Below are 14562 nucleotides of genomic sequence, written 5' to 3' on the forward strand. Positions count from 1 at the left end.
CGCATCACCTCCTCATGACTCCAGACCAGAGTCGAAAATGCAGCCCCACCAAACTGAAGCAGCTTGACGGTTTAGAAAGCATTCTGTTTTCATCTGACTGTTGGCTTGGTTGATATCCACCTTCAGTCATTGCAAAACCTTTGGTGATTTTTAGGTCAACTGCTTCCAGGGGTGTATTCTGTGTTTGTAGTTAAAAGTTTTAAAGAGATGCTTTTAGTTGCTGTAGGTGTTTCATCATGAAGCAATAAAGAAGCTTCAGTGAAGTTAAGTAACCTCTTTGTTTACACTACTGAGCTGTTCTTGTTACAAATACACAAATTCATTAGGTGCATTCTTGCTTACTTTATTTCAGAAAATTCTCCAACATTCACCATGAAACTCATATTTTATCAGCCATAGTAATGTGTGACAGGCTCTTGTCATGTTTATTCAGCTTCCTTTGCCTGATAGAAGGAAAGAAAAAAAAGAGAGGGCATTAGTTATCAGCTTCTTTTTGCAGAAAAGATCCAGAAAAAATATGCATTTTTGTAAACTATAATTTGAAGCAGTGGTTCCAGTAGGACATGGTTCAAGTTTAGCCAACAGCAAACGAACCCTTACCTTTCCAGAGTCACGGCTCTTGGCTCTGAGCTTGTTGACCTGAGACTCAGCGATGTCAGCACGCTCCTCAGCCTCCTCCAGCTCATGCTGAACCTTCCTGAACTTGGACATGTGGCCGTTGGCTTGCTCCTCCTGGGAGATATTGAGAGGAAAACATCAGCATCCCAAAATGCAGTAGTTGCAGAATGACGATCAAGTTGTGTAACTTAGAGAATTTGCATTCTATTCTACTTGGTAGTAAGGTCAAGTGCATAATGTTTCATTTTAAATGATAATGGCTTGATTTGAGGGTGGACTTAAACTTTTGTGACTACTGCACTTTTTCCTTTACAGGGCAAACTCCATCAAGCTCAAGTATTTGACATGAATGGAGCCCCTAGTTAAAGGTTTCGATGGAACTCTAAAACATTGTGATTTCAGGTTAAACCTGCAATGCAGGTTGAACTCTTTAGTGTGTGACTTACAGCCTCCTCAGCCTGTCTCTTGTAGGCCTTCACTTTAAGCTGCAGCTTGTCCACAAGGTCCTGAAGTCTGGCCATGTTCTTCTTATCCTCCTCAGTCTAAAGCAGATAGGACATTAAGAAATTATAATATGTGTAAACTAAATATGTGTATATATATATATATATATATATATATATAAATATACACACACACATTTATGCAAAAATATATATGCAGTATTATGTTCACATACATAAATGATGTCTGTATAATGAGGAGTGTATTGGAGTGTGAGTTGTTACCTGGTATGTCAGCTCCTTGACTCTGCGCTCGTACTTGCGGACTCCCTTGATTGCGTCTGCACCTCTCCTCTGTTCAGCATCAATCTCTCCCTCCAGCTCACGCACCTGCATGGAGAACATGAGCTCATTGAGAAGATTTTATCAATTACATGCCATAAAAACGTTTTACCCCATTCAAGGCAACTCAGGTAATTCTACCACTGCTATTAACTCACCCTGCTCTCCAGTTTCTGGAGCTGCTTCTTGCCACCCTTCATGGCCAGGTTCTCAGCCTCATCCAGGCGGTGCTGAAGGTCCTTGACTGTCACCTCAAGATTCTTCTTCATCCTCTCAAGGTGAGAGCTGGTGTCCTGCTCCTTCTTCAGCTCTTCAGCCATCATGGCTGCCTGCAACCACAGAACACAGCTTGGGTGAGGTGGAGAAGTACTGCTAGGTAAGTCAGCATAGCTGTTATGGCTGGTAAAAGTAGATAGGTTAGCAAACAGTACAGTGTGATGAGGGTGAAAGATGCATACAGATTAAACTTATCCAGACTCACATCAGTGATGGCCTTCTTAGCCTTCTCCTCAGCATTCCTGGCCTCCTGGACGGTGTCATCCACCTCTCCTTGCACCTGCACCAGGTCACCCTCAAGCTTCTTCTTGCTGTTCAACAGGCTGGTGTTCTGGAAGGATTTAACAATGATAAGTTGAAAAATAGCTTCCATTATGAATGTTCGTTGGCTTTATCTGTGTCTGTGTGTTAGCACCTGGGAATGCAACAGTCCCACTCTCTCACTGGCGTCCACCAGCTCCTGCTCAGCCACTTTGCGGCCTCTCTCTGTCTGCTCAAGAGCCGCTCTCAGCTCCTCAATCTCAGCCACCATCAGACCGTTTCTGCGGTCCACCATGGCTGCCTGCTCCTTCATGTCCTCTGCAGCACGGACAGCATCGTCCAGGTGCAACTGGGCATCCTAGAAACACAGATATGACATATTATTTACTACACATAATCTAAGTTGTCTAGTACTCTAGCAGCTTTGTCTGTATATGTGTGTGTCTATGGGAAAAAAAACAAGATCAGAATGTATAACAGCAATGTTAAGTCAGTTCTGCTGTACGGCTCAGAAAGCTGGCGAGTTGTTGAGAATGACATGAAGAAGATCAATGCATTCCACAATGGATGTCTCCGTAGGAAATGTTGCATCTTCTGGCCGGAAAGGATTTCCAATGAGGACCTGTATAAAAATAAAAACTGTCGCAGTGTAGTGCTGGAAATTAAACAGTGCCGGCTCCAATGTCTAGGGCATGTCCTCAGAATGGAACAGGACTGTATTCCCAAAGTAGCCTGGAGATAGAACCTGGAAAGAGGAAACAAGGGAGGCCAAAAACAATTTGTCGAAGAACTGTGACCTCTGAAATGAAAATGGCTAACCTAACTTGGGGCGAGGCACAACGTGCTGCACAGGACAGGACCAGATGGAAGCAGATTGTTGCATTCTTATGTTCCTCAAGGAACAAAGAGGATTAAGTATGTAATGGGAAAACATGTTTGGAGAGGTGTGGCCACACCTGGTTCAAAGTGTGCATGCATGCACAAGATCCAATCGCCAACAATGGGCATTCTTCTATGGCCTTATGGGAATGTGGGCGTACCCAGACCCACAAACCATTAGGGTTGAAGAAGACTGAATTTACCCTGGCAGATGGAATTTTCCTCACTACTAGCTTGGAGCTCATGCTCATAGCGCAGAAGTTACATACTGTAGCTTTAAATGTAGGATATGACCCAATCTAGGCCAGAATTACTGGCCTGAAAGCGGTTTTATGTTATTCTCTGCAGTGTAATCATTATTATAAAGATTCCCAGTACCTTGAGCTGTCCCTGCACATTCCTCAGCTGCTTCTGGGCCTCTGCTGCTTGGCGGTTAGCATGGCTCAGCTGGACCTCCATCTCGTTCAGGTCTCCCTCCATCTTCTTCTTCACTCTCAGGGCGTCGTTCCTGCTGCGAACCTCAGAATCCAGGGTGCTCTGCATGGACTCAATCACCCTCTGGCTGTTTCTCTTGATCTGCTCCATCTCCTCATCCTTCTCTGCCAGCTTCCTGTCCACCTCACCCTTGATCTGGTTCAGCTCCAGCTGCACACGCAGAATCTTGGACTCCTCGTGCTCCAGTGTTCCCTGAATAAATGGAAGTAATCACTTTGTTATATAAGAACTGTGACGATATTCATTATTTCCAAATTAAACTGTATTCTAGTTTTCAAATTTTAGTTGTACCTCAGCCTCCTCCAACGCAGTTTGGATCTCAGACTTCTCTGTCTCCACTGTCTTCTTGGCCTTCTCCAGTTCATGGATGCTCTTGCCAGTCTCTCCGATCTGCTCGGTCAGGTCAGAGATCTCCTCTGTGATTTGAAACAGAAACATTTTACATGAACATAACTAATCCACAGCACAATTGAGTTATTAAATGAGAAACCATTCCCCCACTTTGGGTTGTTCTGTGAATAATACTGTACTAAAAGCATCATGCACTACATTTAGCTCACGTTGCAAGTTCTTGTTTTCTCTCTTCAGAGTCTCCAGTTGGTCAAGAGCCTCCTCGTAGGAGTTCTTCATCTTGAAGAGTTCTGTGCTGAGAGAACGAGCCTCCTTCTGAGCTCCCTCCAGCTCAGCCTGACCCTCCTCAAACTTCTGCTTCCACTCTGCCAGAACCTACAGTAGGAGGAAGCACATACAAAAGCAGCCTTACACACTGATGCCAATGTTGGAATTGCATTTAGAAAATGATAATTACTACATTTGCCATTGAGGTCGTTATGAACCAACAGCACAATAGTAGAATGCCTTAAAATCACTCTTAAGCCCCTCAACCCTCCAATTGCTGATTCAGGTCCCTTTTCCATGCCATCTAGTAAAGCATTTGGACCAATGATTGCCAATAAACTATAATTTCACCTTATTGAAACTTAGTTGTGGTATAATCTTTCTCACCTTGTCAAAGTTCCTCTGCTTCTTGTCCAGGTTGGCGGCCAATGCGTTGGCCCTCTCAACGTCAATCATGAGGTCTTCCACCTCTCCCTGCAGCCTCTGCTTGGTCTTCTCCAGAGAGGCACACTTGGAGTTAGTGGCCTCGATGGTCTCCTCAGCCTCCTGGAGACGCTGAGCCAGCTTCTTCCTGTTTGGGACAAAAGAGGCATTGTGAAGGTGCTCTGTCCTGATGGAAAGATTATAAGTTCCATAAGTAGCCTGACATCGCAATTCTTCTTAACAACCTTCTTCCCCAACGGGAACGACAATGGCCGGGTTTCCCGATAAAGAACCTTCTTAAGCAACCCTTTGCATGGGAGTTAAGAAGTACTTTGGAGTTAAGAAGCTTCTTAACTCAGTTAAGTGCCACTTAACTCGTTCGGGAAACCCGGCCAATATAATTTCTCTTGGGTAAGGCCTTCTGGGTCCATGTACTTACTTGGCCTCCTCCAGCTCCTCTGTCCTCTGGATGGCATCAGTCTCATACTTGGATCTCCACTGAGCCACCTCAGAGTTAGCCTTGGACATGCCGCGTTGCAGCTCTGCCTTGGCCTCCTGCTCCTCCTCAAACTGCTCCCTCAGCAGGTCACAGTCATGGCGAGCAGATTGGACACCGTGGGCCAGAGCGTTCTTAGCCTGGGAGGAGAAGAAAACGAGAGAGTGTTCTAGTTCAATTTACTGAAAACTACATAAATGTATACTTTCAAGTTCATATTTCACTGAGTCATCAAAAACTACATGAAATAGTCACATACATATAGAATAGGAGGAAGCATGACAAACTAAACAAGACACTACGAAAAATGACTCAATGAGAGAGAAACTGTGTCTAATAGTCACATTAAGTCACTGACATAGTTGGTGAACCTGACTCCATAGTTCAACTTGTTTTAGAGCCTCACCTTGACCTCCTCCTCAACAAGCCTCTTGAGCTCCTCAATCTGCTGGGTGTAGGCCTGCTTGCCTCTGGTCAACTGGGACACCAAGGCTTCCTTCTCCTCCAGCTGGCGTCCAAACTCACCTGCAGGGAATGAATGGAGCTCTCGTCAGGCAAAGAACATCACAGACGTTTTCTATATTTATGCTTTTCCCCCTCTTATACATTAAACTGAATCATGTGGTCCATGCATCTGTATAATGATTTTATGAATCATCAAAGGTGTATTATAATTTATATGTGTTATTTAACAACAAAAAAGCTGAGAGTGAAACTTGGGTTCTTGTATAGAAACATCCAAGTATCTCGCGTGACAATTAAGGAAACTTTTAGTAAAATCAACTTTGACGTTCCTGTCAGTTCTAGACTATGAGCTTGACATGGTTTACCACTCGGCACTTAGTTTTATTACAGGTAATCATTATAGAATCCCCAGAGCATGGAATGAGCTGTAAGACACTCTTACTAGATACTGTACCTCTCAATGGGTGATTTTAAACAAATGATGAATAAAACTGGATTAGATGCTTGTGTTTGTTTTAGTTAAATTATACATGTTTTATCTCTTTGCATTGTTTATTGTTTTTATGAGTGTACTTGTTCTGCTTTTTTATGATTGTATTGCGTGTTTGTATGACTGTTCACTGATTGTTGTAACTAGGGCAACACTGTGAATGAGACCCCTGATCTCAATGTGTTTCCTCTGGCTAAATAAAGGTTTGAATTGAAAATTGGTAATGAGATGCAATACATCTTTGTTCTTGATTTATTCATTTTACCGTTCTCAGTCAGGAGTCTGGCTCTCTGTGCGCTGATGTCAGTGTTCTGGCGAAGATTCTCATCATTCTTAGTCTTGATCTCGCTGAGCTGATCCTCAAGGGTGCGCGCCATCTTCTCTAGATTGCCCTGTGGGTCAAACACCATGTTTACAGACATGGTAAAGGGTTATGCTTTAATTACACTGTCACTTTCGTTTTAACACAAGAAATTACATGAATTAATGTATTTTTCTGAGGAGGAAGAGGACATTGATTCCCTACCATATATTTGGAATACACCAGTTTCTCATGTTATATAATTCAATACACACACATACTGTATTTGATTGAGTGAGTCTGGTTTGCATTGATAGTAATCAGTTGAGCTACAATGACATTAGCTTTTCACAAGCCTCCTTTGGCACCCTACTATTCTCTTCTACAGTATGTGGGAGAACACTGCAGATTTGCCTATTCTACTGTACTTGGTGCAGAGACTGCATGTAATAAATCACAATATTGAATTATCACTGACCTTAGCCTTGGCAACTGCTTCCATGTTGGAGGAGAGGTCATCAATCTCCATCTTGTACTCGCTCTTCTCTTTCTCCAGCTTCTGCTTGACGCGCTGCAGGTTGTCGATCTGCTCACCCAGCTCTGCCACACTGTCAGCCTGCTTCTTCCTCAGGGCAGAAGCCGTGGACTCGTGTTGCAGGGTGGACTCCTCCAGATCACGTCTCAGTTTCTGGAACTCAGCCTCACGCTTCTTGTTCATCTCCATCTGAGAAGCAGTGGCGCCTCCTGCTTCCTCCAGCCTCTCGCTGATCTCCTCAAGTTCCCTGGACAGATCAGCCCTCTGCTTCTCCACCTTGGCCCTGGCAGCACGCTCAGCCTCGATCTCCTCCTCCAGCTCCTCAATACGAGCCTAAAGTAGAGATTAAAAACTCAGAAGTACTCTTCTAACAAATCATGGCTGCCAAAGAAATTAATTTAACTCTTTAATTCTGGTCTTCAGTAGAAGACAGGGGGCAAATAAGGGTGAAGTCAACCCAAAGTCAAACCGGCTGAACGTCTCAGAAGCAAGGACAGTGCTATCAGGATCATTTTTTTCAGGAATCATAATGATCATGACTGTACTAGGGCTCAGTAACTACATGGTACCTGAAGTTCCTTGATCTTCTTCTGCAGCTGGGCTCCCAGAGACTGCTCATCCTCAATCTTGCTGAGGAGCTGGCTGGTCTCAAAGTCCTTCCTATGGAGCAATAATGAATCAATGACAAACGTTTAGTTACTGTGCTATTGTGACGGCAGAGTCCAACCATTCACTACACCAGGGGTCTACGACAATTTTGATGTGACGTGCTAGTTGCCAGTGTCCTGGGTGATATAATTTCTGACAACATCTAGTAAGGGCCAAGGGACAAAAAGTATCATCACAATAGGGCAGCTTGTCAAAGAACATGACCAAATTGACTGTTCCAGTACATTTATTTTGCTTTCACACATTTACAATTTTGGAGTCTTGAAATTCAAAACTAAACCCACTTTCATTGTAATGATGGTTGGAATTCAAGTTAATTTAATCAGTCACAAATGTCTCAAATGATCTCTGAAAAGTATTTGTACTTACTTCTTGATCTTCTCATCAGACTGCTGCTTGTCATTCTCCAGGTCCATGACGGTTTCCTGGGCCAGTTTCAGGTCTCCCTCCAGCTTTCTCTTGCCTCTCTCCAGGTCCATACGGAGCTTCTTCTCTTGCTCCAGAGAACCTTCCAGCTGGAGAAAAAAACACATGATTTTCACTCACCTTTGGTGATAACAGGTTCATATTGATAACATTCATGAGGATAACAATAAGCGATTCATGAAGAGGCATAGTTAGAACTGCCCCTAATGTTCAAGACATCCTCTAAGATGACTCACGTCATCGACTTGCTGTTCCAGCTTGGTCTTGGCCTTGGTCAGAGTGTTGACTTTGTCCTCCTCTGCCTGCAGGTCATCCAGTGTCTGCTGGTGGGCCTCTTGCAGGGCTTTCTTCTCCTTGCTCAACTTGGCAACGCTCTCGTCTTGGGCAGCCATCTCCTCTGTCAGGTTTTTAACCTGGACAAGACAAGAACGAAAGGAAATGATGGTCAGTTCATGATTTGGGAATGGAAGAGCTTAACTTCATTACTGTTTGGCTGTGTTTTTGAACAAACTACTGCTTTGCTATTGAAAAGATTTTGAGATGTTGAAACCTTGTTCTCAGTGGCGTGTTTCTCCTTCTCCACTTTGGCCAAGGTAAGCTCCAGATCATCAATGTCTTTCTTCAGCTCAGAGCACTCATCCTCCAGCTTCCTTTTCTTGGCCGTCAGCTCTGCGTTCATCTCCTCTTCATCCTCCAGCCTCTCGGTTGTCTCTTTGACTTTGGCCTCCAGCTGGATCTTGCTCTTGATCAGACCCTCGCATCTCTCCTCAGCATCGTTCAGATTCTCTGCTTCCTGGGAGGCAAACACAGTGGAGAAAAGATCAGTGTTCGATATTGGTGGTTATTTTTGAATGCATGTGCTTGTGTACTGTAGCTCACTCACAGATGCAACTGCAAGAGCCAGATCGTTCTTCTCCTGCAGCATGGACACCATTTTCTCCTCCAGCTCCTTCTTGCGAGCTTCAGCCTTGGTAAGGGCGACTTTGCATTTCTCATAATCCTCCTTCATGTTGGCCAGCTCCTTCTCTGTCTCAGCACTCTGCAGAAGAGGCTTGATCTTGTAGTACACCTTCATCCATGGCCAGTGCTTAACATTCATGAATGAGCGGATATTGTACTGGATGGAGTAGACGGACTCTCTGATCACAAGAAAGAGCGCCACAGTGAATGTTAAGGTCAATACACATTGGATCTGATGTGATGAATGCAATCTATCCTCTGATACCGGTATGTATATATAATGTGTAAGATATGTAAAATATTTCCATCAAAATTACCATCAAAGTTAAAATCCTAACACCCGGAATGATAATATTTTGGTAATTCAAAGCATTGTAATATTGTAGTACAACATATTTTCTGTTGGCATAAGTAGCAGTAGGAGTAGGATTACTTTATTGATCCCTGAGGGGGGAAATTGCACAACTAATTTAGGTTTGTGGTAAAACAAAGGTTAAAAAGACATTATAAGCTCCCTCTCACCTCCTCGCCATCATCTTCACAAACTCCCTCCTCATCAGGTAACCGCGGGCGAGAGCCTGTGTCATGGTTACCAGTTTAGCAAGCTTCTCATCTCTCATCTCCTCAAGGACACCCAGCAGACCAGCTTTGAAGAACACCTGATGCACAGGTAGAATACACAGATGAAGTAAACAAGGTAAAAGTACCGTATGACACAAAGTTGAGTTTAATTTGATTGAATGGGTGAAATGCTATTGTGTTGGGTGTTTGTTGTTGCTTGTATTTCATAGCCTGAATATGTGGTATCTTACCTTGGTGTGTCCAAACTTGTATTCCTCATGATTCACATCAATGGACCCAAGCAGCTTCTCAGAAGCCTTCTTGTTGTCAATGAACTGGCCTTCGGGGATGACACTGGCATTCAATACTTTGTATCTGTGTAGAGAGAAATATTGAATATTGATTAGTTTGGTTTTAAATGTTAAGGATGAAAAGGTTTTTGTGGGAGTGCATACGTACAGTATGTTTGTGTGTGTATTCATGTGCAAATGTGCCTGTGCCTTTCTACATGAACTTTGTGTTTTTGTATGTGTTTGTGCACGAACGTTTGTGTGTGTATCTGTACCTTTGCTTGAAGTCAGCATAGACGATTCTGCTGGGGAAGCCCTTTCTGCAGATCCTAATACCCTCCAGCACACCGTTACACCTCAGCTGGTGGATAACCAGGAAGTTCTCCATCAGACCTGGAAACAAAAGATAATGATGATTTTTTTCTGTTTTTAGAAATTAAGATTTCATTTAAATGACAATTTAGAAGTAAAATAATTTGTAAAGTGTGATTTATACCTGGAGTCTTAGACTCATTGGGGATCAGGCAGCGCACAAAATGAGGGTGGGTGCTCCTCAAGTTGGTCATCAGCTTGCCCAAGTTCTCCTGTAAGGGTGTTCCAAAGGGCAGTTTTCTCAGATACCATTGATAATGGAGTTGACGAGCTAGATTGCAACTAGACCTAATTAGCTGATTAGTTGATTCTGTAAATACATTTCAATATAAAGTATGGAAAGATTAGTAGCTTGTTATGAATAACCATTAGACAAAATCATGGCATAAAACATCACAAATGTACCTTGAAATTAGATAGAAAAGTTCACTCACTCTGAACTGAGAGGACACAGTCTGCATGGAACCTCCCTTCTTCTTGCCTCCTTTCTTTGTAGTGTCTATGAGTATCAAGAGTTAAAGAATAATAATGTACATGATAATGTGATACAATATTTATATTTAAGTCATGTTAAGTTTTCTTGTAATTCACAAACAATCAATTAAATGTGTTTATTAAATTATTTAAAAACATATTCTGTGTTTTTCAACAAGTTCCTTTACACAAACATTTTCACTCTGAACACTTGAATTGTCTATCTCACTTACTTCAAAGTGACCCTTAGGGAAGAAAAGGTTCTTATATCCATTTTGCTTTGAGGAGATTGAAAATGTACAAACCTTCAGGTGGAGCAGCAACGTAGAGAACGGTCATCACTTTTATTGAGGCCTTCTGGTACAGCTGAAGCACAGAGTCGTTCAGGGGGTCCTTGTTCTTGTCCAGCCAGCCATTGATGTTGTAGTCCACTGTACCTGCGTAGTGGACCAGGGAGAAGTGGGCCTCGGCTTTGGTCTTTGAAGGTTTAGGCTTCTCAAAGGCCTTGTTCTTGCCAAGATGCTGATCGTACAGCTTGTTCTTGAAGGTCGTGTCTGAAGCCTTGGGGAACATGCACTCCTCTTCAAGGATGGAGAAAATGCCCATTGGCTGTGTAAGAAACACATTTTGATCAGACAAATGTCTGTTTACATACAACAAACTAGTGCCTTGTCCAAATGTGTCTGATATTTATGTATAAATTACAGAATTGTGTTATCAATATGATAATATCTGTGATTATTATGATACTATTCAGTTGCCTTAAATGTACCCACTATACTTGCAAAGCCCAAAAGTTGTAGTGTTATAGTTTTAACCTTCTCAATAAGCTCAATGCAGGCAGCCAAGTCCATGCCAAAGTCAATGAATGCCCAGACGATGCCCTCCTTCTTGTACTCCTCTTGCTCCAGGACGAACATGGTGTGGTTGAAGAACTGTTGCAGTTTCTCATTGGTGAAGTTGATGCACAGCTGCTCCATGCTGTTGAACTGTAGATTCACAATTTGAGAGATAATCTTTGTTTAGATACCCTCCATGTATTGCTTTTTTATCTTGACTTAATTTACTCTTAAATTTACTCATAAATTTCTGTATTCATGTGTAACAAACAAACAAAAAGAAGAAGTGCAAATTGTTCACTTATGAGTTCATTAATAATAGAACAGGATTTATTTTACCAAATATGGTCACAACCCTGAACAATCCCATAGCAATACCAAACTCACGTTAAAGATCTCAAAACCGGCAATGTCGAGCACGCCGATGAAGAAGTTCCTTGCTTGCTTGGTGTCCAACATCGTGTTGATGCGGATGACCATCCACAAGAACATCCTCTCATAGATGGACTTGGCCAGAGCGCTCACTGAATTATTCACCTGTGTAATGACAATGCCATGAGTTGGTTCCACTTTATTACACTAATGTACTTTATCATATAGTCTGCATTTTGCCTTGTATTGATACTAGAAGAACTATAGGAACATGAAAAGGACCATTCCAGTTACTTTGTAACAGCATATATTGAGTATTTAAAGAAATAAGCAGTAAACTATTTTCTTTCAGCAAATGTGTACCTCTCAGGTTTGACATACACCTTACCTGAGGCACTGTCTGACCCTTGGTCACATACTCATTGCCGACCTTCACTCTGGGGTAGCAAATGGCTTTCAGCAAGTCAGCTGAGTTCAGACCCAGAAGGTAGCAGATTTTATCAGCCACTAGAGGGAGAGAGGAGTAAATAGAGTTTGAGGAGGGATACAATGATCACAATTGAATTATTACCTCCACCCTGGCGACAGCGCATGGTGAGAGGTAATGTTTTCAGTGGCATTTGTGGACACTACTGGACCGATTTTCACGAAACTCGGTGGATGGGTGTAGTGTGGTCGAACATTTTGGAATGGATCTGAATCACGGGGCGGGTCCACGAGCTGCCCAAACACGGCCGGCCTTTCACCACCATTCATTTTTTGGACCAGGATAACACAAAAACTACTGGACCGATTTTCATGAAACTCACAGGGCGGGTCCACAGGCCTCCCAAACACAGCCAGGCAGGCCATTCACGTAGGCTCAGGACCGCTTATTTCTCCAGGGTAAAAATAAGCGGGGGAACTCCGCCCGTTTATTTCCCAGCAGGATTACACAAAAACTACCTGACCAATTTTCATGAACCTTGGCGATGGGGTGTAGCATGGGCTGAATTAGTAACCGTTACATTTTGGAGCAGATCCAAATCACGGCCTGGATCCACAAATGAAAACAAAACTTAGAACGGATGCAGATCCCTGTGTGGGGGCGCTAGAGACACGAGGTTTGAACTGGGGTGTGCGGTGGGAGAGCACGGAGTGCACCGCACTACCGCCCACCGACGGCGACCCAAGGGGCCACAGAGCTGCCCAAACACAGCTGTCCATTCACTTCCAGTCATTTTTTGGACTGAGACATTTATTTTTCCAGGCTAAAAATAAGCGAGGGAACTAACTCTGCCGACTTGGGCTTAGGAGCCAAAAATTATTTCTCAATGGGGGGGGTTTTGACGTGCATAAAGCTTGTGACATAACAACTGCAGCAATACCAAACATGTCCTGTTCGCACGCATGTGTGCGCGCACACAGCCATGAAATGCATTCATGGGCGGAGGTCTGTGCTCTCCAAGCACCATTTCTAGTTAAATATCAAGTAGAAAGAAAGAATTTGATAGAGATTTTTGAGAACCTTGGGACTTGAAGTGGGACTCACCCTCTGTGCCATCTGGCTCAGCCTGCTCCTCACGCTGCTTCTGCTTGAAGTGCATGTTGCCATGTTGCATGACAGCACCAGTCAGCTTGTAGATGCTCTGCTTGTCTTCAAGGGTGAAGCCCAAGATGTCAATAGCATCCTGGAGGAGGAAGTTAATGTTAGATGTAAACAAGTAAGATCAACTCAAGTGTGCCAGGTGGAGGGACTTAATGACTGCATTTATGCTACGCCTTTTATTTTCAATTGTTGTATTGTACTTTCAGTGACTCACGTCTGTGGCGTCCAGCTCCACCTTGTCATCGATACTGGCCACAGTGATCTGACCCTGGCTGATCATGGGGTAGTCATAGGGGTTGGTGGTGATGAGTGTCATTTCTGTGGAGAACGAAGAATGAAAAGCAGCTTGTATAGAACTATAATGCAACTATAAGCACTGCTTGCTGAAATGTGCCAGAATGATCAGCTGCAACACCAGTGGATCTTAAACACCCTTTACTGCAGCAGCATATATATTGGTAGGGCTGTTCATCTCTACACACCAGTGGCAATTGCTCCTATAAGCCAGGGTAAGCCTGGCTTACCCATACAAATCCAAATAAAACTTGATTTGTGCGCTTTCTTTCAGTGAAAGAAGGTACTAAAATCGACTTTCAGACTGTTTTTGACTTAAATGCGACTTGTATTCTGCCATATTGCTTCATTTTCATCCGTGTTTAGCGTTTTGGTAGTGCTCCGTCGCCTCCTACAGTCCTCATGAAAATACAGGCCACGTAACGGTCCGTTGGCAGCGGTCTTACTAGCTCGTCATTCACTTAACATTGTAGGCCAGGTAAAAGGATTCTGTCTCACGGAAATCAAGACCAAATGAAAAATCAACCAATCAAATTAGCCCACACATACAAAACCGCGAAAAATGTCGTCATCAGTCGAAATGTAACCTAATCTGTAATTTGTCAAAATGCTTAAAAGTGGGTGTAGCTCTCAAAGTGCTTACATTGGAATTCCCATTGACATTTTAACATTGGGACGGTTTATCCAATCAAAACTTGTCATAACTGTCCCGTCATTCACATCGCCTGTCAATCATGTTACCCACTTTAGCTATCTGGCTACTGTCAGCATCAATGAACATGGAAAACAGAGATCTTGAGTATTTGTTGAAAGTTGATTCCAAAATGAAGTGTATTAAACCAGTTTGGGTTACGAAGAGGTAGGTCTTTTGTGATTAATTACCAGTTGTTATGGCTGTGCGTTTTGCTTTGCCTAGATTTAATCAGCACTCGAGACTTTGCTTCCTGGAGCGTTGGGCTAATAGGCCTAGTAGCCTAGTAGGCTAATAGTAGACTAAACAATGATCAGTGAAGTAGGCGAGTGGGCTATTGAGTGATGTGCCCTAAGGGGGTGCATTTTATCATTCTGTCATTCC

The 14562-nt window shown here is 43.1% G+C and overlaps 1 protein-coding gene across 1 annotated transcript in view; it reads right to left on the reverse strand.

The window, feature by feature from the left end:
* Positions 1–425: 425 nt before the first annotated feature.
* The window catches only part of LOC311325334 (myosin heavy chain, fast skeletal muscle-like), a gene marked incomplete at both ends in the record, with an annotated part of 17457 nt that continues 3320 nt past the window's right edge, over positions 426–14562 (reverse strand). Inside the window, 31 exons of the mRNA XM_084458011.1 lie at positions 426–443; positions 601–732; positions 1065–1160; positions 1347–1451; positions 1562–1732; positions 1885–2010; positions 2095–2298; positions 3198–3506; positions 3606–3730; positions 3875–4040; positions 4320–4503; positions 4795–4991; positions 5258–5376; positions 6072–6198; positions 6586–6975; positions 7212–7302; positions 7681–7826; positions 7974–8150; positions 8288–8530; positions 8621–8876; positions 9220–9356; positions 9510–9633; positions 9824–9941; positions 10045–10132; positions 10355–10419; positions 10700–11003; positions 11213–11383; positions 11621–11770; positions 11994–12112; positions 13137–13275; positions 13408–13511. Of these exons, the coding sequence (XP_084314137.1) occupies positions 426–443; positions 601–732; positions 1065–1160; positions 1347–1451; positions 1562–1732; positions 1885–2010; positions 2095–2298; positions 3198–3506; positions 3606–3730; positions 3875–4040; positions 4320–4503; positions 4795–4991; positions 5258–5376; positions 6072–6198; positions 6586–6975; positions 7212–7302; positions 7681–7826; positions 7974–8150; positions 8288–8530; positions 8621–8876; positions 9220–9356; positions 9510–9633; positions 9824–9941; positions 10045–10132; positions 10355–10419; positions 10700–11003; positions 11213–11383; positions 11621–11770; positions 11994–12112; positions 13137–13275; positions 13408–13511 (4901 nt within the window). The remainder of the gene's footprint in view (positions 444–600; positions 733–1064; positions 1161–1346; positions 1452–1561; positions 1733–1884; positions 2011–2094; positions 2299–3197; positions 3507–3605; positions 3731–3874; positions 4041–4319; positions 4504–4794; positions 4992–5257; positions 5377–6071; positions 6199–6585; positions 6976–7211; positions 7303–7680; positions 7827–7973; positions 8151–8287; positions 8531–8620; positions 8877–9219; positions 9357–9509; positions 9634–9823; positions 9942–10044; positions 10133–10354; positions 10420–10699; positions 11004–11212; positions 11384–11620; positions 11771–11993; positions 12113–13136; positions 13276–13407; positions 13512–14562) is intronic.

This window comes from Borostomias antarcticus (genome assembly GCF_949987555.1).
Source record: "Borostomias antarcticus genome assembly, chromosome: 24".
Taxonomy (NCBI): domain Eukaryota; kingdom Metazoa; phylum Chordata; class Actinopteri; order Stomiiformes; family Stomiidae; genus Borostomias; species Borostomias antarcticus.